The sequence below is a fragment of the Lissotriton vulgaris genome, chromosome 2_1 (genome assembly GCF_964263255.1).
Source record: "Lissotriton vulgaris chromosome 2_1, aLisVul1.2, whole genome shotgun sequence".
In the NCBI taxonomy this organism is placed as follows: domain Eukaryota; kingdom Metazoa; phylum Chordata; class Amphibia; order Caudata; family Salamandridae; genus Lissotriton; species Lissotriton vulgaris.
The window spans coordinates 402001975-402026192 of NC_141687.1; the positions used below are offsets into that span (position 1 = coordinate 402001975).

Here is a 24218-nt window from a genome sequence, read left to right on the forward strand (position 1 = left end):
GGGTTCAGTATTCCATCTTTTAATACTTAGTTTTTTTATTAATCGTTGTTTTACGCTTTCCTGTAGCATTTGGACCACTTTCTTAAGCACTGCCTCATAGTTTATTATTGGGTCTGTAGAGTGGATTGTTGTTAGTAGATTTAAGTTCTTGATTAGTTGAGTGGTTTTATCAAAGGATCTAGAGTTCCACGTTGCCCGACCTTGAACAGGATTTACCAGTGCCGTGTACTGCAATTCCATTATGTGCACAGGAGAAGTTTGTTTTAATATTAAACCAGTTGATAATTGTAGAATTGCTTGATCGCTTCCTTTCTCGAATTTTATGTTAAGTTGTTGGGCAGATCCAAAGAGGCCTAAGCTACAGATCATGTAATCAAGAATTGATGCTTTCAGGCCGCCTTTTCTTGTGTAGGAGGCCAGGATATCTCCTTCGACATTACCGTTTAGTATGACTCCATTCAGGTTTGCAAGCATTGATAGAATGATTTTCCCTCTCTTATTTGATTTACTTTGAGGGAAATTGTGGTATAGGTATTGCCAATGCTTGTTCCTTTTCTCCTGATTCCCTTTTTCCAAAAGATCGTTAGAGATTTGCCCATTTAAATCGCCTGTTAGGAATATTAATGGGTAATCCTGTTCTTCGACCACCTTTTCTATGGTTCTATGGCCTCTAGAATATTTAACCCTAGTGCGTCCATTTTTGCTCCCGGGGGTATATAGAAGGTAAAAATGAGCATTTTGTCTGTGCTTTTGGTCTTTTCTGCCCCAATTTTGATCTTTAAACATTGGAAGTTCTTAGAATATGTAGGTATGATTTCCTGGGCCCAATAGTATTCTTCGGACAGAAGAATTGCTATTCCTCCTTTTGCGTGCCCATGAGTAACTGGCTCAGCTGGAATATCGTAAACAAAGTAATCTGGATGATTGAAGTTTGTAGTGGCCCATGTTTCTTGTAATGCCACTAACCCTGGACGTTCTTGCAAGATTGTTGCTAATTTCTCTTGGGTTTTCCCTGCGATGTTCCAGGAGTAGATGGATAGGCCTTTGCTAAAAGGGGCGCTTAGTTACATGGCCCTGTTTTTTGCAGTTGAGATTCTCTGCAATCCATGCCCATGGGTTATCGTTAGGTAGTTTATCCTGCTCCGGAGGGCTCTTGGTCCAGCTTCGCCTAATTCCGTTGGTTATTGATACTGAAATGGCTTCTTTATGCAGATTTGTCAAGTTGTTTATTGGCTTGTTGGATTGGTACTACTTGATGGTATCTATTTGTTAGACTTTCCGATGTTTCCTGTTTGTTTCCTTTTTCTGAGGCCACATCGAAACCGCATTTGTGGAGACTCTCTATTTCTTTAAGGATGATTGCAGGGATGATGGATGACCAGAATTCGACTACCGCTGTTGTTTTGGTCTTATCTAGAAAACGTACTAGTTTGATGTCATTACTTGTAATGGCTGTATCCTTCGCAGCAGGTTTATTATTCTGACTCGGTTTAGGGGGACTTCGCCGGAAGAAAAAATCAGAGAATTCCAGTCTACATGTGGAATGTTTCTGCTCTTGAATAGACATCTTCCTAATCGGTATAGCTTGTTGTTGGGTTTCCTTTTGTATACTTGATTCAGTTTCTAAGAATCTAGGAACAAAATTTGGGGTGTTAGGATTTAACAGTGCTAGATTTACCGATTGGGTCTTTAAGGTTGAAGGCTGATCGCTTTCTTTCATAGTTTTATTAGTTGCTTCTCTTTACTTCTTTTCTGAGGTAATTTGAATTGGTGGAGATGTTCCTGGAAATCTTATTTTTCGGGCCTTCTGCTTTGCAATCCTTCGGTTTTCTCTTTTCTTTGTCCGCTTCCGGCTATTAATATTTGTTCTCCTTTTCTTAACTATTGTTTGACGAGGAGAGGAGCCTAGTGACATGTTTATTGAAGTTTCTTTTGTTTTTTGTTTGGTCACGTCTAACTCCTTTGATGGGCTTTTTGGTTTTAATTTATTGAAAATTGGATAATATGATTTAGTCTGTATTTTTGTATTGGAGTCTTTTGAGTCCTTGAAAAGTTTCCTTAACGAATAGATTTGAGTACTTGCATTCTTTTCGTTTTTTCCTTTTTGTTTGCAGCGACCAGTTTGAGTGGCCATGTCGACCTTTGTCGGGAGATCTACTGTTGGTGATGATAATTGTGTTGCAGCGAGTTTGCCCTCAATTGGTCTTTCTTCGGAGTCTCTGGACTTTTTAGGATGCCGTTTTCTCCTTTTTTTCTCGACCATATGTTTTAACATTCCTATTTGCGTGTCCAGCATCTGGTCAGAGTTTTCCAAGATGTTCTCTAATTGAGAAAGAACAGATTCCAAGATTCTTTCCAATGTAACTAGGGCTTTGGACACTGGCGTTTTTTCATGGGAAGGATCAATGGATTTTAAGAACAGAAAATCTGGTGTTTGTGAGAAAGAATCTTGTGGGTAAAATTGTTTTAGTGGCGTGCTGTTCTGGATTTTGGAATGTTCCTTTTGTTGAGGTATATTAAAAACAAGATCTTTCAAGTTTATGTCGGGGCAAGTGATATCGTATCCAGAGTTTTTCTTCCTCTGTTGGTCTTCTCCTTTTTCGGTTGCTGTTACACTTTTGATATTAAGATTCTCCGAGCTTTTGTGGTTTACTAATTCTTCTTGCCATGTGCTGTTGGTGACCTCAGACATGTCTTTGTTTTGTCCTTGTTTTGTTTGATTTTGTTGGGATTGCTCCGAGACCTTGTTTTTTTTGTTTTAAAAAATATTTCGTTATTCCAGTCGGTGATTCAGAATTTTGAGGGCGAATCATCTTTCCGGCACTCCTTATCGCTTGCTCGGTCCCTAATCTTTTCATATAAATTGTGCGTGTTCTCAATTTTTTTATGCCATACTGCAAGAGATGGGCTGATTATGAGTCTCTTGCACTATACTGGAGATAAATGAGGTTTAATGTGGGAGCGAACTTTGGCCTTCTGTCAAAGCTTTCGCTCCTTTGGTTATCCTCTCACGGCCTTAAGGTAACAATCTCTGGATTTACAATATCCCGCTCTGCTGGGGTAAAATCACACCGTACTAGAATAAAAGGCTGTAGTAACCAGCATGTACCTTGAATTGGGGCAAGTTGGCTGTTTGGACTGTTATGCAACTTTGACAAGCGGTCCTGGTTGCTCCTGCTGCAGCGTGCCACTCCGTGGCACCAGCCTCAGTAGGAAAACAACTCCGGCCTCAGAATGGGATCCCCCAGAGACTCCAGTCGCAGCAGGGTACTCCGTGGCACTAGCCTCATTGGGCAGAAAGAGAGAGGGCAGCTCCAGTTTTAGGCTCCCCAGCCGCAGCAGACTGCTCCACAAAGACATCACTCTGACTCCCGGAGCTCCTGAGGCTCCGACCGCAACTGACAGCTCGGTAGCTCCGGCCTCTGTAGCGGTGGATAGCGGGACACAGAGAGCGGCGGAATGTACACTCTGGGCGTTTCCCTCCAGAGTCAGGCTCGCGTATTGACTATTCCAGGGCATAGAGGCCGGGTGCGTGCAGAATCAGGACATCTGTAGTTGGAAAGGGGCACCCAGAGACTACGTGGGCAGCACAGGCTGCACCCCACAGATGCAGCCCATTCCCCCGCGGCTCTGCTCACTTCACTCACCACGCTAGTTGTTCTACCCAGCCCGTGCGGCTCTGGCAAATCCCTGCACCAGTTCGAACCTGTCACAGGTTCACAGGCTTCTTTCCATTCGCTGGCTGCAGTCCCAGTCTCCCATATTACCTTATTTTCTGGCTAAGATGGTCATCTTGCCCAAATTTTTGTACATGTTCGCGAATATTCCGGTTCCGCTCACATCGCACTTCTTTAAGACTCTCTGATCTCATCTTGCAATCCTGGTCTGGGCGGGTGGTCAAGCTGGGGTCTCTTGGGACATTTTGACTTTACCTCCGAGTCAAGGACTGGGCGCCCCGGACATGGTCCTTTATGCGCTATGTGCTCAAGCCCAATATCTGCATTTTTGGGTTCATTCGACACCTTTTCAGACTCATGTGGCGGTGGAGCAGGACATGGTTGCGCCTGTCCCGCTGAAGGTATCTATATCCCATAGGGGATATAGATACCGCAAGCACACAGAGATGGGTGTGGGAGGAGCTGCAGAAAAGGGTGAGGATCCCATTATTGTACGCCCCCTCGCTGCTGCAGAATCCAATGCTGCCTTGTATTGAAGGGGGGTTAGTAGATCCAAGGAGCAGTAGCTACACCTCTATACCTTTGCTGATTTATTCCCTGCTGGAGAGTTCATGCCCCCCCCGAGGCAGAGGAGAGTGAGACTGTACAGTTTTCGGAGCTGCTCTTCTATCATAGACGGCGTGCCGTGCCATAAGTGACTACTTCCAGTCCAGTCAGTTAACAGCGCTCCTCTCTTGACAGGTGTGGACAATCAGTCAATTACATGGAGCTATAAAAACACACACCAAACAAACACACTCTAGATCGAGTGAAGGAACGAGGCAGAAGCTAACAAACAGCGCTAACCCGGTAAGTGGAGACCAAACCCCTATGCCCCCCCCTTTTTTCTATGTAGCAGGGTAACCATTGATCAGTATAACTTTAAGGACAGGACATTAGGCCCTGTAGGTAACTCATACAGGGGATACTCTTAGCCCTACAAAGTCTATACTCCATACTGAATACCTGTAGTTAGAGACTCTAACCTGGGTGGGATGTGGTAAAACTAATTACTTGTACAAAAAATTTGGCCCATCTAAACAGTAGAACCTAGAGTCAATAAATAGGAACCTGGACATTACGGGTACCAAACAGGTATCTTGGGCACCATGGGTACTGAGCAAGAGATACTGGAAATACCAGGAGCAGGCATTAAAATGTGAAAAATAGAAAGGTGCTAGTTACATTGCAAATTTTTCAACAGAGCTAAGAGCATAATATCTTGTAGTACAGAATAGACATATGATGGTGTTATACTTGCCTTTACTCAACAGAACATATCCAGTTCAGGAGTAGACCAACGACTTTATATGCCCGTTCTAAGTACGTTTTAAAAACATTTGAGGTAAGACACTACCATTATAAAACTATGCGATTTAAGAAATAGTACCTAAGAAATAGTAGAGTGAAAAAGTGCAATGTACTCTATTACCACAGATATACGACAAGTGGGCAACCGCCTGATAAACAAAAAACCAAGGAACCCCATCAAAAGGAGCTCCCTTTACAGGAGAGAGGTAAATATGAGAAAAATCACCCCCCAGAGAGTAGATGATGGTAGATTTTATCTTACACCTAATAAAAGTTTTTTAATTAACAGAAGGCTCCAAGAACTACATCTGTAGTACCAATAAGTGATACTTCAAATAGACCCCATCTAGGAACGTTTCCTACACGGTCCCGAGGGTGAGAATCTACATTTATCTATTTTCCCGGGCCCCTGGGTTCATTAGTTCCTCCCATACCAGTTGGTCTTCCACAATGAAAAAGACTTGGAGGGCCCATATGTCATATGTGAATCACATGTTTGCTACTTGGCGAATGGAATTGTCGAACAAAAAAAGTAGAGGACAAATCACCTGCAATTGAGCCACTGTATACATCATTGTGCAATTAACTGTATTTTATAATTAAGCAGATTTGTGTCAGGAATTATAAATTGTCAAGAGAACAATGGCAGCTATAATTAATAGTGTAAAGTCAGAGTGGGTATGTGTTAATCCTAGCAATCCAGCCCTTAGAGTAAATGAGACAACAGGTTTCAATGCACGATATTTGACTGCGCATATTTCTCCTAATATATTCACAGATACGGTGTATCCATCCGTTCCCCGAAACCCCAGAAATAAGAAGTCCTGAGGAAGGTGCCACGATATCAAGTGTTAAGCACCGAAACGCGTCGACGCACTGTTTGGTCTAAAAGAATCCAGTTAGGGCCGGGTAAAACTTTAGATGGGTATCACATCTTTCCACTAAAGCTTGAGAGTAACCAAATTGTCCACGGCCATTGGATCTAGTGAAGTACAGTGGCAGAGATATCAAGTGGGCCACTTATACGTGAGGGGTTTGTTGTGATTATGTTTAGTCTGTTGTTTATTGTGAACATATTTTGATTGTCTTTCCATTTATCGTGTACCGTAATATTCTGTTTGTGTAATACTGTTGAATAATCATTTTTATCCCTCCAAGATACTTAATCTTGGATTTTAATTGTCTCGGAAGAATTGCATGAATTTATCTTGTTTTTTTATTGTTTATTTAAATGTAATTTTAATAAATCTAGATTGTAAACGAGATTATTTCTTTGTGGAAACCTATTTTTATGTTTGTCCAAATACCCATGGCATATTGTGACCTTTCTTTTTACAACAAGAAAGGCCTATAGTGATTAGTGGACTAGTTGACTCCAGGGATTTCCCCTTTGACTAACTGTCTTCCTACCCTGTTCCCTGGTGAAAGTGGGGTACCCTCTCTTTTTTGAAACCAGTTAAGTACAGCCTCGTGCTGGAGAGTCTAGGTTTTTGTGTAGACTATCACAGTTTTTTCCTATCCCAATAAAACTATATAGTCCCTGTCCAATCATACAATGGACACACTGAAGACATTTGGCTTCAGTGAAGAACAATTAAACAAAATCTTAAGCTCTAATAGAGGGAGCAACAACATCACAGTCATCCCTAATGGGGGCGAGAAATGGAACCAACTTATCAATCTGAAAAAGAAGATTATTAGAACAGAATTACACGCGGATTTCATGACACAATATGTGAGGGCAGGGAAAATACCAATAGGTCTTCAAATACGAAATGAGCCAGGCTTATTCGTAGACAATCCAAAGTTCTTGGAAACATGGACTTTCATCTGTAATAGATGCAGTAGGGACCTTATGCTTCTCATTATTGAAACCGCCCAAGCTACAGTATTGATAGAAATCAAAGAGATGGAGGAATTAGAGAAGGCCCTATTAGATAACAATGTTGTAGAGGATGCAAAAAAAAGGCTAGAAGAGATAAATCAAGATATGAAGGGATACTGTGAATATTTGACCAACAGGAAAACTCAAAAACTTAGAAAGGACATCAATAAATTCAGCCAGGAGGTGGTTTATCCATTTCTGAGAAAAGACTATTACACAGACAAGGCTGAGTATAATAGGAATGAGGGACCAAGACCCAGATTTCAAACGAGATTTCAACCCAGGAAACCCAGACATGTACACTTTTCTGGTACATCTGAGAGTAGCATAGAGGAGGAGGAACTGTGCAGAGAAGACGGGTAATGTACTTCCAGTCAGCTCCTTGGTCTTCCCTGCATTGGAGAATCTGGTAGGATCTCTATCCCCATAGGTTGGTCACTAGGCAATAGAGGCAGATGCAGGTCATGGCACCGGTGATCGAGCCGAAGTCCATGCAGTGTTGGAATGATGAACATCAGGTGCCTCTAACCGAAGAACAATGGTCATTCTGCTACGGGCAGCTTGCAGAGCTCTCGCCTAAGTACAGGCTGCGCTTGATACATTTTAAATACCTACATAGATTCTATAGGACCCCGTAGGGCTGTGCAGGATGTGTTTTAGAGAAGGAGATGAATGTTGGAGATGTGGGTTCTCCCCCGCCTCTTTTCTACACCTACTGAGAGAAAGAGGTCCCAGCAAACAACAATAGATTCAAACAAATCAATATAAATGAATAAAGCAGCAATTGATAAGCCTACACTGTATTTATTCACAATGTAGGTATACGTTAGTTGTCATATCTTAAGATAAATAATCGTAGGACGTAAAGTGCCCCAGGAGGGAAGGGAAGTGATAAAAGTGTAGGTGGTGTAGGTATGGGATAGTGACAATAAAAACAACCAAATGGCCCAACTGTACTTGTATGTCAATTTCAATATAAACAGACAAATGACCATGGGCTCAATACATCATTAAATCAAGATCATACTCCACATAACACATTAAATGTTATAAATGATGGGGTGAAGCTGATAAACAAAAAACAGTTGTCGACGTTTCGACCCTCTAATTATCGCAGGAATTGGTTGTACCCTTGCTTCGGGGTCTTCATCAGGACAGGGGAGGGGCAGGAAACCGTGCCATTGCCGTATGCGAGCCTATAAATCTACTAACATGGCTTTTTTCCATCAAGGATCCATATTAATCTCAAATTATTGTACATAGATTGCCTCTCCAGTCTGACAGTCACTTTTATTTTTATATTCTTTCTCATGCTTGGTAGTTTGCGGTTCAGATCTTGTAATCAGTTAACTCTAATGTAAGGATAAAGGGGAGAAGATGAGTGATGCCTAGTACCAGATGCACTCTGGAAAAATACAGGCACTTAATGGCTTCCCCACAGAGGTCTTTAAAAAAACTGTCTAATGAAGTATGAGAGCGTATTTTGAGCATGTTTTAAGACACAAAAAAACGAGGTTCTAGGAAAAAGATTATCAGATGACTCCACCAGGCTGCCATAACTCAGATACGTAACAAGCATTTACAATGCAATGGTCGGCATTATTAAAGGTAGAGCTATTGGCATTGCTCATGACTTTTTTTTTTTAAATCCTAAATAAATGGCATTGTCATTTACAATGCCAAAAACTTAATCGCTTGCATATGCATGACCTATTGCATTTACACCCACAGAGCCAAACACACAAAGCCACCCACACAGAGCCACCCACAGTCATTCACATAGAGCCACCCACACACATAGAGCCACCTACAAAAAAAGCTATCCACACCCACACAGAGCCACCACACCCACACCCACACAGAGCCACCCACACACACACGCACACACACACACACACGCACGCACACACGCACGCACACACACACACACAGTCTCACCTATAACGGAGTCTGCTTCTTGGAAAGCGGGAAGAGGCGACCCTTTATTACAGACTCCAGCAGTTGGTGTCCGTAAGGGGCAGATCCCACATTCCTTTCCATGCACTCACACTTCTAACTGCTCCTAAATGTCTGTGGAGGGCATGCCTGGTGGAGGGATGTAGAGGGAAAATGTTACCTTCCTGGTGGTATTGGCCCCTTTCTGAAATGGATTCCTAGTGGTTCCCAGACACTTAACAGCTGCTGACCTATTCACATGTCTACAGTCTGCAAATATGCGCTCCCTCCTTGCTGAGACAGAAACTGCAACATTTGGGGACAGACACTGTTGCTGAGGGACTGGTGCCAGCGTAGGGAGACAGGCAGACTCTTACTGTTGTAAGGACGGACATGGTGTTGGAGCAGACCTCAGTGGTGAGGATGGGCACTGGTGCTGCGAGGCATACTCAAGTGTAGGTGGCGACGGATGTATGGGAGGGACATGTAGGGGATAGACACTGGTGTGAGGGAGAGATACTGGGGGAGGGGTGGACACTAAGCGACAGGTGAGGTCTGGAATAAACCAGTTTTCCGGTGAAACCAAAGGTTTTGAATCATGCTCTGCCAATTGTTTTTCGAACTTAAATGTTTCTCTTGTTTTTTGAAAGACAATGCATAATTCCCCAAGTGTTTGGTTTCTTGCACAGCAAGATGACTACCTTCACATTTAAATAAATATAAGCCAATGTCTGAAAACCTCAGCTGCTGGTGTGAATTGCACCTTTATTGAATCCACTGTGTTTCAGCAGAAAAGGGTCAGTAAAAGGTGGGTGAATTTTAAAATTCACACATCATATCACTCAATCTGGCTAATTTCAATAGATACGTCCCAACCCATATAGGTCTGGAGCTTATACAGTGTAACTATCCAATAATTGAATAGGATTTCTTTGCCCTGCACAACCTATTCGAATGAATGCCCATACTACCGATATAACATTCATTTGGAACGGTCAGTGATTGTACACCTCCCTGGGGCAGAAGGCTGATTGCATGATCAAAAGATGATGAGTCTGATCTGAGGGGCTCTATGATGATGGACTGCAAATGATGACTGGGGTTTCTTCAGCGTTTATGGGACCGAATTTCACGTTTATAGGAAATGAACTTTTCATATGAAGGTTGTTTGTGGTTCTGATTTTACGCTAAATGGACTGCAGTAGTGGGAATAAATGGAGATGAATAATCTTCGCCTTCAGAACGAAAACGTCCCTTTACAAAAGCTACAAAATTGTTAATCCACCCGCCTTACTTGCATTTTCATTTCTACCGTCTGCCCCCCCCCCCCCCTCGCCCCCGCCCCCGCCCTGCCCCTCCCTCTCGTTTAAACTATCAACAGACTATTTGGCTTTTCATAAAAGATTTGTGTTTTTCAATGGAGTTGTAGCATTGCGGCACGGCATAAATGAGGCCAGGCTGACCATTCACACGTTTAAAAACAGGCTGCAACGTATTAATTTGCAATTAACACAAGCAAGACACATCAGTTACGAAGTAACCTATAAGAAGCATCACTAATCGGTCTGTAGGAAGACTGTTCCATAAAAAAAGGCATACATTCAAACAGCGCTGCAAATCTCCTATGAACAAGTACGTGCAGAAAGGTTTGAGTACAATGCAAACAAACTCAGGAGAGTTGTCCGCTGTTTATGTATGAAAGAACGTTTTTGCATAAGCAGCAATAACGTGTTTCAAGCTTTTTGCTTATTTTTTTTAAATTGTATGTACGAAAACTGCAGAAAGGCCATCATTGCGTAACTTGAATAAGTTCTTCCCTTCACATTAGTTTTACACCCTAACACGCCCGCCCTCGGCGGTTGAGTAACCGAACGGAGCTGTTCACGTCTACACTATCATTCACACCTCTCTGCGGCTAGCAGGGCCTCCACAGGGGGGGCTTCCGCGCGGGGGAAATAATCTAGTCGACGAGTCAAAGCTGGCCATTGTAACATAGCAAATACATAACCTGCAACTATGCTTTGCTCGTGGGAGGTGGGGGATAGTTAGTTACAAGGCAAATGGTGGCAGCTGTTGTCCATGCACGCTTCCTCACACATGCAGGCATGGAAAGAGAGAGGACTACCATAAAACCTACTTCTCCCACTCTATTTCTACAACACAGCGGCAGCGAACCGACACCGTCTCCGGCGCTCCTCGTGCTTCCAGCGAACAGTGACCGGAAGGGCTCGCTCCGCGGGCTCTGCCCCGCAGGGCACTACAGCGTCCCATCGCTTCCACCGTGAAAGGGGCGTCTCTCTGCCCTTCTACTGTGCAGTGGAAGAGAAGCTCCCGCTTTCTCTTTTCCCTTCCAGTTAGAGCGCAGTGACCGAGACGCCGCAGCCTACGGCAACGGGCACATACTACGAGCCAGCTCGTCTGCAGGATACGGACTCCGTCTGACTAGGGATGCACGCGTTATATCTTAAAGCGAGGGGACGTTCATGCAATCCCTTTATATGGCACCCGAACCTAAAGTCTCGTGGTGCAAATCTGGCAGCCCGTGTACTCTACAAATACAGAGGTTTTCACACCCGCCCTCTGCCTTTTTTTCTTATCTGCTAAGACGGGAGAACTTAGAAACTTGCTCAATTCAGAAAGCGGGGACTAATAAAACTAGATGGCGGGAACGAGGAAAACGAGAGCAGCATACCTCAACCTTACCAGCAGCAAAACGGTGGCCTCAAGCTTCAGGAATTTTTCGGATTTGGGAGCGTGTTCGGTGTTCAGAATGGGCGTGGCCTAAAAGTGGAAAGAACACCGAACACACCTCCAAATCCGAAAAGGACGGAGCCTATTCGGAGGGACAGCTCTCTCTTCCAATGGCTGGCCTCCGTTTAGGAAGCCAGCCAATGGGAGAGAGGCAAAAACGGAGGCGGGACTAATCGTACCACTAAGAGTCATTAATAGTACCTCGACCTAAAAAGGGAAAATTAGCAGTCTGATGTCCATCATGGCTCCCCATATTCCCACGAAATATTGAAACCAATATTCTTGCAAATGTACTAACCTTGTGCAGAATCTATTCTACACCTACTTCGGTAGGGCTAAATGCATCACTGAATCTTAGGTAATCCTGTCACTTTATGCTGAAAGAGTGGCACTATCTTCAGAAGCCTCGAAAAGATGAATTTTGGCCCACAACACCTGATGTGGGTAGAATTTCTTTAAGTGTACCAAGTCTATTGTTTGTATGTAAATGAAGCCTTGTAACCAATTTTTAATGTGGGGACTGGGACACAGAAGGGATTCTACAGAGTAAACAAAAGTGGGTTTAAAGACCTATGTTCTGAAATCAGTGAAGCTAAAGAAACAGTAAAGGAATGACCTCTGGTATTGTGGTACTGTTAAAAATGATTGCTAAACTCAATTCAATTGAATATCAACTTTATTCGGTAGTTTTGAAAAAACACCATAAAAGTTCAGATAGAATAAAAACACAGTTACAATTGTATGAGAAAAGGGTTAAAAAGATTATTAAATGTACATTTTGTTTAAAAAAAAATACATGGAAGTAAGAAGTGCATCACAATTTCATTAGGGCAAATTTTTCCCACATGTGCAAAGACGTACAGTTTTTCTGTTATCTCAGTCCCTTCGTTAATATGTATAAGCGATGTTGTTCGAGGTTATAAATTTGTGCGGTGGCGTATACAGAATTTAAGGTAAGATACAATCGCTTTCGCATAGTTTTCATTTTCCAGGAATTGTAGTGCCAAATATGCTGGGCGACATTGACGGAGACCCCAGAACTTCAAGATAGGGAGTATCCAGCGCTTTCGGGGCTCGCTATAGAATTTGCAGAATAGCATTGTGTGTATCGTTGATTGTGGCGATACCAAATCACAAGGGCACATAGAGGTAGTAGAAGTCCTGACATTTTGCTCAGGAAATGCAACTAGTAGATGGAACAAATCAAGTCTGAAGCGGGTAAGCAGCATTCTTTCAAACTGTGTTATTTTGAAATTTAGGTAAGGTTCAGCAGAGAACGCAGTCTGGACTAGCAGGGAATGTTGGACTGATGGCTTGTGGACCTCGGATAATAAGCGTAGCTGACGTAGATGAGTTAAACACTCCCTTTTTAAGGTCTTTTTAGGGATTTCCTCTATCAGCGATGGGTGGTCAAAGTATTTCCTATATCCAAGATCTGTCAATAACGCTTTGACGTACGACAGCCATTTGATTTTCTTAGCGTGGTCTAGCGTTAAAATATCTTGTATAATCGTCCTGGTCAAGTGGCATTGCTCGGTAACCCATATTCTGCGCCACAGCATTATTGGTTGTAGTTTTATGATGTCAGTGATGTAGTCAATGCCCAGCTCAGAGTGGCAGGCATAAGTGGAGCAGGTTTTGGGCACCGCCAGCAAATATCTAAGGAAGAAGTTCTCTATTGTTTGTATTGAGTCCACGTTTTTAAAACCCCAAATCCCCGCCCCGTATGTTGCAGTGCTTACACATTTTGCATTATATATTTGCACTAGTTCTTTAATTGGTCTCTGCCCCAATCTCTGCGAGAAGGTTTTTAGTGATGATGTCTCTCGGAGGAAAATCAATTTTCTTGTATTAATGGCTGGGGTCCATTTGAATTTTTCGTCAATGACAATCCCTAAGTAGGGGTAGGTTTTAGTCCTGTCCAGGTGTTCGCCCTGCGCCATTAGCTTCCTGTGTCTTACATTTCTTTTCTCCCCTGCGTGCATTGTGTACGTTTTTTTTGCGTTTAGTTTCAGGTTTAAACTTGCCATAAAATCACAGTATCTGTTCAGGGCCATTTGTAATTCGTTTGATGTTCTTGCTAGGATAACAGCATCGTCGGCATATAGAAGTGCTGGTATCTGCCGACGAGCTGTTGCCGGGAGGTCCTTGCTGCCTTGTAGCATGGCAGCCTCTAGGCCATTCGTGTAGAGGGTGAATAGGAAGGGGGCCAATACGCACCCCTGCCTGACCCCCTTTTCCACTCTGAAGAAGTTAGTGAGCTCGCCCTTTGTCCCAAATCTTACCCTGCCAGTGGTGCCTGTATATAGTTCGCGTAGGAAATCCACAATTGGCGTAGGAACGCCCATTTTCAAGATTGTATTCCACAGCATTGAGTGTGCCACGCAATCAAATGCTGCGGAAAGATCGACATAGGCCATGTGGAATGAGGACCCTTTGGCGTCCAGGTATTTGCTCGCCAGTAGGGACAGGTTTAGGGCCTGGTCAATTGTTCCTAGTCCCTCCCGGAAGCCATATTGTAGATCGGAAATAATTTTGTGATCTATGGCCCACTCCTGGAGGCGGTCAAGTAATATTCGTCCTGCCATTTTGCCTAGGGAGTCCAGGAGGGAGATCGGCCTGTAGCATGTTGGACTATTTCGATCTCCTTTCTTGAAGATAGGTACCAAGGTTGATGTTTTCCAGGATTCCAGGATACCTACTTCAGTGGTGGCGTTCAGGACGTTAGTTAATAGCGGGGTCCAAAGATCTGGGAGGTGTTTAAAAACGTCAACCGGAACGCCGTCCGGGCCTGGTGCTTTGGCTGTTTTTGAAGATTTTAAAGCTTTTTGGACCTCTTCATGGGAGAAGTGAAGATTTAACGGATAGACAATATGTGGCAGAGGTTCAGGCTGATCTGTGTCTTCGGTCGGGTCTTTGGCAAAGACTTTAGTAAAATGGTTCACCCATTCGTGTTGGCTTATAGCTACGTCAATTGATGGAAGGTTGGATTTCTCTGTTAGGAGTGGGGAACGAACTATCTGCCAGAACAAAGCACTATCGTTAAGTTCCGAGCTTTGGATCAGTTTTGACCATAGTTCAGCTTTTACTTCCTTTTTCCTGTTTTTTAGGGCGGCTGTGTACTCTTTTCTGAGTCTGATGATTTCGACTCTGTCCTTATGTTTACTGTTCAGAGCTTCCTTTAGGCGTGTAGATGCTTTAGTACATGCTGTATCAAACCATCCTTTCTTCGGTTGGGGCCTTTGTTTGTGCTTTTTAGTCAATTCTTTTTGTATGGTTGTTGTAATTGATAGAAAGCTTACTATAGTTTCACTAGGGTGGGTGGTGGAGTCCAAGCAGTTAATAATATCCGTTTGGTTATTTGTGACAATTTTTTTTGTTGTGGCTTCTTTATCAATATTACCCCACTTCAGTGTAAAGCCATTCAAAGAGCCTAGTTCTAGATCGCTTTGATTTAGAGCGGTCAGAATGTCATATGGCTTATTCTTTGTTCTTTCAGCAAGGACCATGGTAATGGGGAAATGGTCACTTAAAGGGTTGTTAAAAACCTTAAAATCTTCTACGATGGATCCTATGGGTGATGAGATCAGTATGAAGTCAATTATGCTTGTTAAACCTCTTCCGTTGAATGTAGGCTGAAATTGAACAGGTGGGTTCTTTATTTCGTTAGCAAAGTTTAGTTCTAGTTCAGCCATGAGTTCATTCATTATTTCCCCCCCATTAGAGTGTGTAAAATGCGTGAGGTTTGTATCGGACTCATCACTAATACCACATTTATTGTTGTCACTATTACTGCATAGATGTAAGTTGAAATCTCCGCCCCAAATTGTTATGCATGCCTTTTTGATGTGAATAGTTCGTTGCTTTTGTATTATTGCGGAGATCTCTGGGAGTAGCGTGTTCATAGCAGAGTTGGAAAGGTTATTATAAAAGTTTATAATAAGGTAAAGTCTTTGTTTGGTGACCTTAACTGCTATGATCTGAAAATTTGTATCTAAACTTATGGGGATTATCTCGTCCACGGAAAGGGTGTTTTTGATATAAATAACTAAGCCTCCGCTATTTCTGCCAGAGGTTGATTTCGTCGCAGGTGACCAAAAAGTTTTAAAGCCTAGTATATGTATAGGCCTTATGGCCCACGTCTCCTGAAGACAGATACAACCGCTCAAATTGATCTGGCTTAGGAAGTCGGGGTCGATCTTCTTTGCGGAAAGACCTGCGATATTCCAGAAGGTAAAATGAAACTGCAAAATATCTAAGATAGAGTCAACTGGATTGCCTGTATTAGCCCTCCATTCGATGATTTCCTGATTAGTTTGGGTCGGTGTTACAATTGTAATGACTTCATGATTGATTTTTGAGCACTCAGGTTTAATGAGAGGAAGAGGCAAACGCGTTGGAGTTATTGCAAGGGTGGGATATGAGTTAGATGATGAAGTTGGGTTCGTTTTGGGTGATTGTGAGAATTCCCCGATATTGTAAGGGTTGGAAAGTCAATCGTTAAAATCTAAACCAGAAAAGGCATTAAATCTGTTATATATTGGGATGTTAAAGGAAGTAGCTAGCGGTGGAACTGGTTGTCTCCATCGATTATCTCCATTCTCTTGATGGGGAGTATCAGAGAGATAAGGATGGGTAGGTGGGGGTATGGGCGTTTGGCTCTGATGCCACTGGACCGAGCCTGTTGGGTATAGAAACTTAGAGTTCTGGTGAGGGATGGAAGGGTAAGAGCTAGTAGGATAAGGTCTTTCTAAAAAAGGATTAATAGGGGCAGGCGGGATGTTGGTGGTTGTATTTAGTAAATGCCTGTAGAAATAACCTAATGGGAGAAGGGTTGTGTTGAATTCCCATGTAGAGGGTGGTGGTGCTTTGGCTAGTGTCTTTTCGGCCCACTGGGGGTTTCTGAAAGTAATAGCTACACAATCCCCCTCGAATTTTTTTCGTAAGGGGCCTATCCAACCTACTCTTTGCGTGTGGGAAATTTCCCCTACACATTCTATTGGGAAGTTACAATTCAGGCTTAACCAATGAAGTATCTTATTTTTCAGGGATGTTGTTGTTTCACTCTGTTCTTGCTTAAGTGTTGGAACGTTTACCAATACAAGGACGTAGGCTCCGCATTCAGGTGGAAGGGTAATGCGTGCCGGTATCTGTCTAGATTTATATGGTTGTTCGTATGGTATCTTTGGTTGCTGGGATTTTGCGTTAAGCTGATTTAGTTGTGTAGGTTTCTGCGCTGGTTTCTGTGAACCTTTCTGGGATGGTATAGAGGTGCTTACCGGTTGTAAGTTGGCTGTTTGAGTGTTTAAATTAGTGGTAAGTGGTGTTATATTGGGCGTGGGAGGTTTGCTTGCGGCAATTATACTGTTGCTGTGGGAATTTTGTTTCGGGAGGGTTATTGGCGTCGGTATGGGTTTCTTGACTGTGACTGTCTTAGAATGGGTGGAAGTCGTGGGAGCCAGAGGAGCTAAGGTGGTAATGGGTGGCATAAGGTGACTAGTGTTGCTGATTAATCTTGCCATCTGTTTTTCGATATTATTTAAGGTTCGCTCTATTGGTGTTAGTTGAGTTTTTATAAGGTCCTTAATTACATCTAGTACTTGTGAGTTAAGCTCAAGATAGTTCGAGTTGGTAGCGCCATGCCCCCTGTGATCGTCAGGCGGTACAGTTGCAACAGAGGGGTCGTCCGCGTTTCCCGATGATGAATAGCTTGTGTTATTCCGGTTATTATTGCGGGTCGTCTTTTTGGACCTCCGGCGCCTTGGTGTATTTTTTTGCTTAATCTTGTTCTTGACTACTGGTCTTGTACTATCTTCATTAGGAAAAGGACCCTCCCTTATCTCCTTATCAGTTGTTATTGGAGGAGCTACTATTAGAAGTGAGGACTGGGTTAAGGATTGTGGCCCGATCGCAGTTGGTAGTTGACTTTAAGTGATTTGGGTGGGGCTAATCATCAAAGTTGGTGTTTTTTCGAGATCATCCAAGGTATCTTCTTCAAGTGATAAGTGGGTGACAGATAGATCAACGCTTGTTGGTATGGTATGAAGTTCAGCACGGGTTTCGCGCAGTAATGGGACATTTATTTCCTGCTGGGTGGGTGTTTTAGCTAGGGCCAAAAGGCCCATTGAGGATCTACGTGCTGCTGCGAGGTCCTGGGAGACACGTCTCTCTAGGAGGACTATCCCCTGATTGATCGCGTCATTAGCTTTACTGATGAATTGATCGATCGGCCCGATTATGGGACCCGCTCCTTGTGCTGTTTTATTCCTCATTGCCCTAGTTGTCATAGTGGCAGATGTAGTTATGGTTATTATAATCTTACCGGGGCCAAGCTGCAGGATGGATAAAGATGGATTAGTGGGGATGTCAATGGATTGGCCCAGACCAGACTTGCCCAGGCTTAAACGGGCCCGCCCTTGGCCCGGGCTTCGCCCGGGCGTCGACCCGCGCGCGTCCCGCAATGCGCGTTGGCAGCCTTGCTTAAGACAGTAAGTGGTGAAAGGGGGCAGGGCACTGGGAGGGGGCGCGGCCCACGCAGGAAGAGGAAACAGCTGATGGTGCTTACGCTGCACCTCGCAGTCCCGGGGCCGCGCCTCGCGCCTCCTCTGCGGCCGCGCTGGTTGAACTCCTTCCTCCTTGGGCAGGTAAACAGATTTGTTGGTAGGCTACTCCTGTAGCGAGTTGTGGGCAAAGTCCTGAACAAATACACAGACCTCTATGCGAGCGGCTCCCGCGAAGCGGGGGCCGCGAGAGGTTATGAAGACCTTAGATGAGGGCGGGGCACTGGGAGGGGGCGCGGCCCACGCGGGAAGAGGAAACAGCTGATGGTGCTTACGCTGTACCTCGCAGTCCCGGGGCCGCGCCTCGCGCCTCCTCTGCGGCCGCGCTGGTTGAACTCCTTCCTCCTTGGGCAGGTAAACAGATTTGTTGGTAGGCTACTCCTGTAGCGCGTTGTGGGCAAAGTCCTGAACAAATACGCAGACCTCTATGCGAGCGGCACCCGCGAAGCGGGGGCCGCGAGAGGTTATCTAGACCTTAGATGAGGGCGGGGCACTGGGAGGGGGCGCGGCCCACGCGGGAAGAGGAAACAGCTGATGGTGCTTACGCTGTACCTCGCAGTCCCGGGGCCGCGCCTCGCGCCTCCTCTGCGGCCGCGCTGGTTGAACTCCTTCCTCCTTGGGCAGGTAAACAGATTTGTTGGTAGGCTACTCCTGTAGCGAGTTGTGGGCAAAGTCCTGAACAAATACACAGACCTCTATGCGAGCGGCACCCGCGAAGCGGGGGCCGCGAGAGGTTATGAAGACCTTAGATGAGGGCGGGGCACTGGGAGGGGGCGCGGCCCACGCGGGAAGAGGAAACAGCTGATGGTGCTTACGCTGTACCTCGCAGTCCCGGGGCCGCGCCTCGCGCCTCCTCTGCGGCCGCGCTGGTTGAACTCCTTCCTCCTTGGGCAGGTAAACAGATTTGTTGGTAGGCTACTCCTGTAGCGAGTTGTGGGCAAAGTCCTGAACAAATACACAGACCTCTATGCGAGCGGCACTCAAGCTCCTGAGCTCCTACAACTCCTCAGATCGGGCAGGCCGCAGACACCGTTCGTTTGCAGTTCTGCCCTCTTTCGTTTGCCTCCTCAAAGGGCCTCTCAGCAAGAGCGTGAGCGGACGCAGCTAAGACAGAGAACGGCCCGGCTCGATGAATCTCGGCTGCTCTAGGCTCTGGGCTGCCTCCGTGGCTCCATCTCTGCTCCACGGGGACGCTGCGCTGCCCACTTGCTCACCTGCACTTGAACCCGCTTGAACCCGCTGTCCTCCCTCCGTGATCCTCCGCTCCGCCGCCACAAACCCTCCGCGAGCTCCGCAGCTCAGCAGCTCAGCTCGTCTCCGGCACTGCACAGATGGAAAATGGCCAGGCAAGCAGGCAAAGAGGTCCAGCGGGGAGGGAGAGCTTCAGCGGCTCTCTGCGGGCTTCAGCGGGGCTTCCACGGCAAGGGTGGACACTACTAGGTCGGGCAGCGAGCCGGTAGTTCCGCAGCGGTTCACTCAGCCGTTCGGCCGTTCGAAATGGCGTTCTGGCGTTCTTCGCAGCTCTCTGGCACACCAAGCCAGCCAATGGGAGAGAGGCAAAAACGGAGGCGGGACTAATCGTACTACTAAGAGTCATTAATAGTACCTCGACCTAAAAAGGGAAAATTAGCAGTCTGATGTCCATCATGGCTCCCCATATTCCCACGAAATATTGAAACCAATATTCTTGCAAATGTACTAACCTTGTGCAGAATCTATTCTACACCTACTTCGGTAGGGCTAAATGCATCACTGAATCTTAGGTAATCCTGTCACTTTATGCTGAAAGAGTGGCACTATCTTCAGAAGCCTCGAAAAGATGAATTTTGGCCCACAACACCTGATGTGGGTAGAATTTCTTTAAGTGTACCAAGTCTATTGTTTGTGTGTAAATGAAGCCTTGTAACCAATTTTTAATGTGGGGACTGGGACACAGAAGGGATTCTACAGAGTAAACAAAAGTGGGTTTAAAGACCTATGTTCTGAAATCAGTGAAGCTAAAGAAACAGTAAAGGAATGACCTCTGGTATTGTGGTACTGTTAAAAATGATTGCTAAACTCAAACTTTTATACACATAATATATTACATAGTGCTAAAATTTATTTAAAAATGACAGGTGGACATTGCATTGGGATTGGGGACACCTAGGAATGTAGAAAGAACTGTGCTTCCTCACATATATAACTACTACTGGGCCCAGCTAGTGGAGGCAGATAATTAGGCATTTGCATAAATTGAGGATCCTTCCCTTAGAATTGACAGAGCTGCTATGGGGGACACAAAGTATTTGCATGCACGATATGGAAAGGGTATCCCATAAAATGCCAAATACCACAAACGTTTACATTAGGACCTGGAAGCAGCTACGTCCATCAAAGACCAGAAAGTGAAGCATGCAAACGAAACACGTGTATGGGTTAGAAATAGGTTAAGTAAGTTACTATGCCTTGGCTGTGAAATAGGATCCGATAGGTATGTCTAAACTTATGGCCGAATGAACTGAGCCAGCTAAAAAACACAAAACAATTCTATAAATACGTGCAGATTAGGCAGACTGCATATGTGGTGTGGGTACAGGAGAAGCTGCAGACTACATGCCAAACAGGAGTACTAACCGGAGTGCTAACTGAAGGCCCAAAATGGGAAATGCTAAAAAACAAAACACACCGGAAATAGTATGCCTGAGGTCCAGATGGGAGAGCAACATGGTAGAAATAATAGAACTTTGAATGGCAAGAGACCTTGATTCACCCTAGATAGTTCACGACTAAAGCACAGACTGATCAGCTTAATCCTTGACAGGGCATATCAAACTCATATAACCAGCGCAATGCAGAGAATGGGTGCGGAAGGGAGAACAGCAATTCAACAACTGTGAAAAAGATATAATTTGACACCCAAATTATCAGTACTGGCCAAATAGGAGGCTTAAGCCTATACGGTACTCTAGACTACAGGTCACAATAGGCTCAATGGACATTTATTCTGAGGAAATGTAAAGAATTGGGTGCGGAGGAACACAGACCGTGTGTTTGTTGAAGTCTCCTGGGAAGACTACACCCTTTTGTCTGGGTAAGGGGAAAATGTTCATTTTGCAGCCGTTTTACAGTGTTAATATTCTTTCTTTTTTTCGGGAAAAAAGAATAAAAAAAATATTTTAAAAAGTCAAACATACATGCAGACCATATTATGGTAACAATGGGACCAATTTATCTTACAGGAGGGTCTGTTCCCTGAAGAGAACCCAGTACCATAAAGACACTGTTCTTCTGCTCGTCTGGACTGCAAGGCAATGCAGCAACGTGGGTGAGATGCGATCATGTAGTTTCATTTAGTAGAAAAGGGAAGTTAGAACAACAACTTGTGCTCCGTATATCCACAGTTGACTACTTTAGAACTAGATCCCATCTCCTTCCCTTAATGTCCAGAGCAAGGGCAATGATACTCTAGTAAAGGAAAACACGTAAACGTGGATTCACTCACTAAACTTCTCTTCGGGGAGCAGCTGGGTTTGCAACTGCCAAGCTAAACTGGAAAGTAAAAGACCAGGAGAAGTTTAAAAAATAAAACTGTACACAACGAGGAAGATCGTTTTGCTCAAAATTTAGACAACAGAAATTTCGGAAACTCTGTATGCCGGCAGTAGATCGGATTTATGTTGCAGAATACACTTATAGAAGTAGTGTGTACAAATATACTGAAACCAAACAAAAATGTATTGCACTCATGCCATTAATTCCCAAAATGTAAAAATGTGGCCATGCCAATTTCACCTTGACAATACAACATACTTCTTGGCACAACCATCAAAGAGGAACAATAGATTGAACATTTTTTTTTTATTTAAAAAATAAATTAACCCATCCTCTCGATACATAAAGAACATTTTGCGTTTACAATCATATATTTCATTTGTAACCAGTATTACATTTGAGAAAGGGCCAGATTTGTTGTATAAAGTCTTCCTCTGTCGACCTATGAAAAGCATAGCTGAAGGGAGGTGGCAGTCCTCTGGGTCGTCCAAAGAGCTAAATTTTGAGACTTTGTGCTGAAAAGCACTTCATGTTCTCTTATTAGTGGATGTTGATGCATATCTGTAGGAGTACAACTTGTTGTCGGCCCCACCACTCAGCAGCAACTATATGGAGAAAAGACGCAGCACATTAAGCACAATCCAAATATAACAGCATGTCATTTGGTAGCTAAGGTTAGACGTGTATTCCAGCTAGTAGACAATCAGTTCTCACAAAGGACAAGCACAAACCAGCATAATATCACGAGGTTTGTAGACGAGGAACCTGGGAGAACTCCGAGGCAACAGTTCTAAAGCACAAGGTGAGAAATGTCCTCTCTGGGTTGGCCAATCAAGGCTTGAATACAGTCAAACCTCCTCACGGGACTCCCAGGCTTTAAAATCAGACAATCTAGTACGATATTGTGTTTTTAAACAGTCATTGGCAAGGCACCAACCACCATCTACACTGGCACGCAAACAGCATTCTTAAATAAAATAGGTTTATTTAGTACCAACTTGTCCCAACACTTGCTCTTAATGCTCATCCAAAAAAGACCATGCGCAGACTCAGGAAGTTATTTGCAACTTAGTTGGCCATAAAAACAAAATTGGTATAATCAATTAATCAAGCAGGTACACTAGGGAAATGAAAAGTTGTTACCCACAATTACGGCCACTGCTTCATTTTAAGTATGCAGATTCCAACTTGCCCCTTTTTAGTTCGTCACCCGTATTGGCATCAATGCATTAATGTAATTTAACCCAATACTCCGGTTTCTGTGAAGTTGGTACCACACAATTGATCCCCAATGGGCAAAGTTTGTCACAGCAACCTATTGGTTACATGGTGAAGAAACATACATATATCACTCATTACTATTTTCTACTTTATCTATTGTGCAGCCAAGCCAGGTAATCAAATCTGCGTTTTCCAAAACTGTAACTCGGACCCAATGTGGATAAATTGCTACTTCATTGCACTTATTTGTCTGAGTATTGTTTCACAAAAATAGATATAATTCCTCTTCGTCGGACATTTTGTGTCTAGGTTAACTAGGTAGCAACTCTCCAACTGTCTCAGAGATTTCTCACGGTTTCCACCCCTCAGATGTTGTGCTACTCCATCTATCACAAAATAAGAGAGAAATCCTGGTTCATTTTCATGCAAGTCATGGATGTGTCGAGCTACTGGATATGTCCAATCCCTGCTGTTGACTGCCCTGAAGTGTTGCAAAATTCTACGGTGAATCTGTAATATGGTACGCCCTACCTACCTTTGGCTGCACTTGCAGGCCAAGACATATACCACAAATTCTGATATGCAATTATAGAATCCCTTGATCTTTCTGGGTTGGTCATCAAATGGATTCAAGTATTCCTTTATGTTGACCCCACGTGTGGATGCTTTGCATCTATGACACTTGTAAAAGTCATCAGTACTGCAACCACCCTCTGCTTTTTTGTTTTTTGCTTCTGAGCTACTTAGGACCAAGGCATCCCTCATGGAATAGGCTCTGCAGAATTCGATATGTGGTGATTTGGGGGTTGTCGGCCCCAAGACTGGATCATCCTTTATAAGGTGCCTATGTTTCTGTAGTGCCTTCTCATTTGTTTCTCTTGTGCCTTATATGTGGTTATTAGTCTTATAGACGAGTCCTATTATTCTTCTTTCCTTGCTTCTCTTTACTTATGAAACGACTCTACCTTCACCAAAGCGGAGGACCTAACAGCTTTATAGTAACTCCTTTCTGAAAACATACTCAACATCTTTTCTTTGCCTACATGCAGCAATTCCACATAGCCAATGCTTGTTAGTAAGTGTTACGGGTGAAAGCTGCGTGTGTGCAAGGTTGTTTTACCCAATGTCTTTTTTCCCATACAGTTTAGTTTTCCAATTTTCTCCCCCTTCACAAACACTTGGCGATCTAAAAATTCCAACTGTGTAGCACTTATATTGCCAGTGAACTGTAAATTCAAATCATTTTGATTGATTGTTTCAATAAACTGGGTAGCAGTTTGAGGCGAACCCCTCCAAATTACAAAG

The 24218-nt window shown here is 44.0% G+C and overlaps 1 protein-coding gene across 1 annotated transcript in view; it reads right to left on the reverse strand.

Annotated features, from left to right (window-relative positions):
- Positions 1-21983: 21983 nt before the first annotated feature.
- The window catches only part of WDR12 (WD repeat domain 12), a 285666-nt gene continuing 283431 nt past the window's right edge, over positions 21984-24218 (reverse strand). The window contains exon 13 of the mRNA XM_086955270.1: positions 21984-22297. Within this exon, the coding sequence (XP_086811396.1) occupies positions 22220-22297 (78 nt within the window). The 3' untranslated portion in view covers positions 21984-22219. The remainder of the gene's footprint in view (positions 22298-24218) is intronic.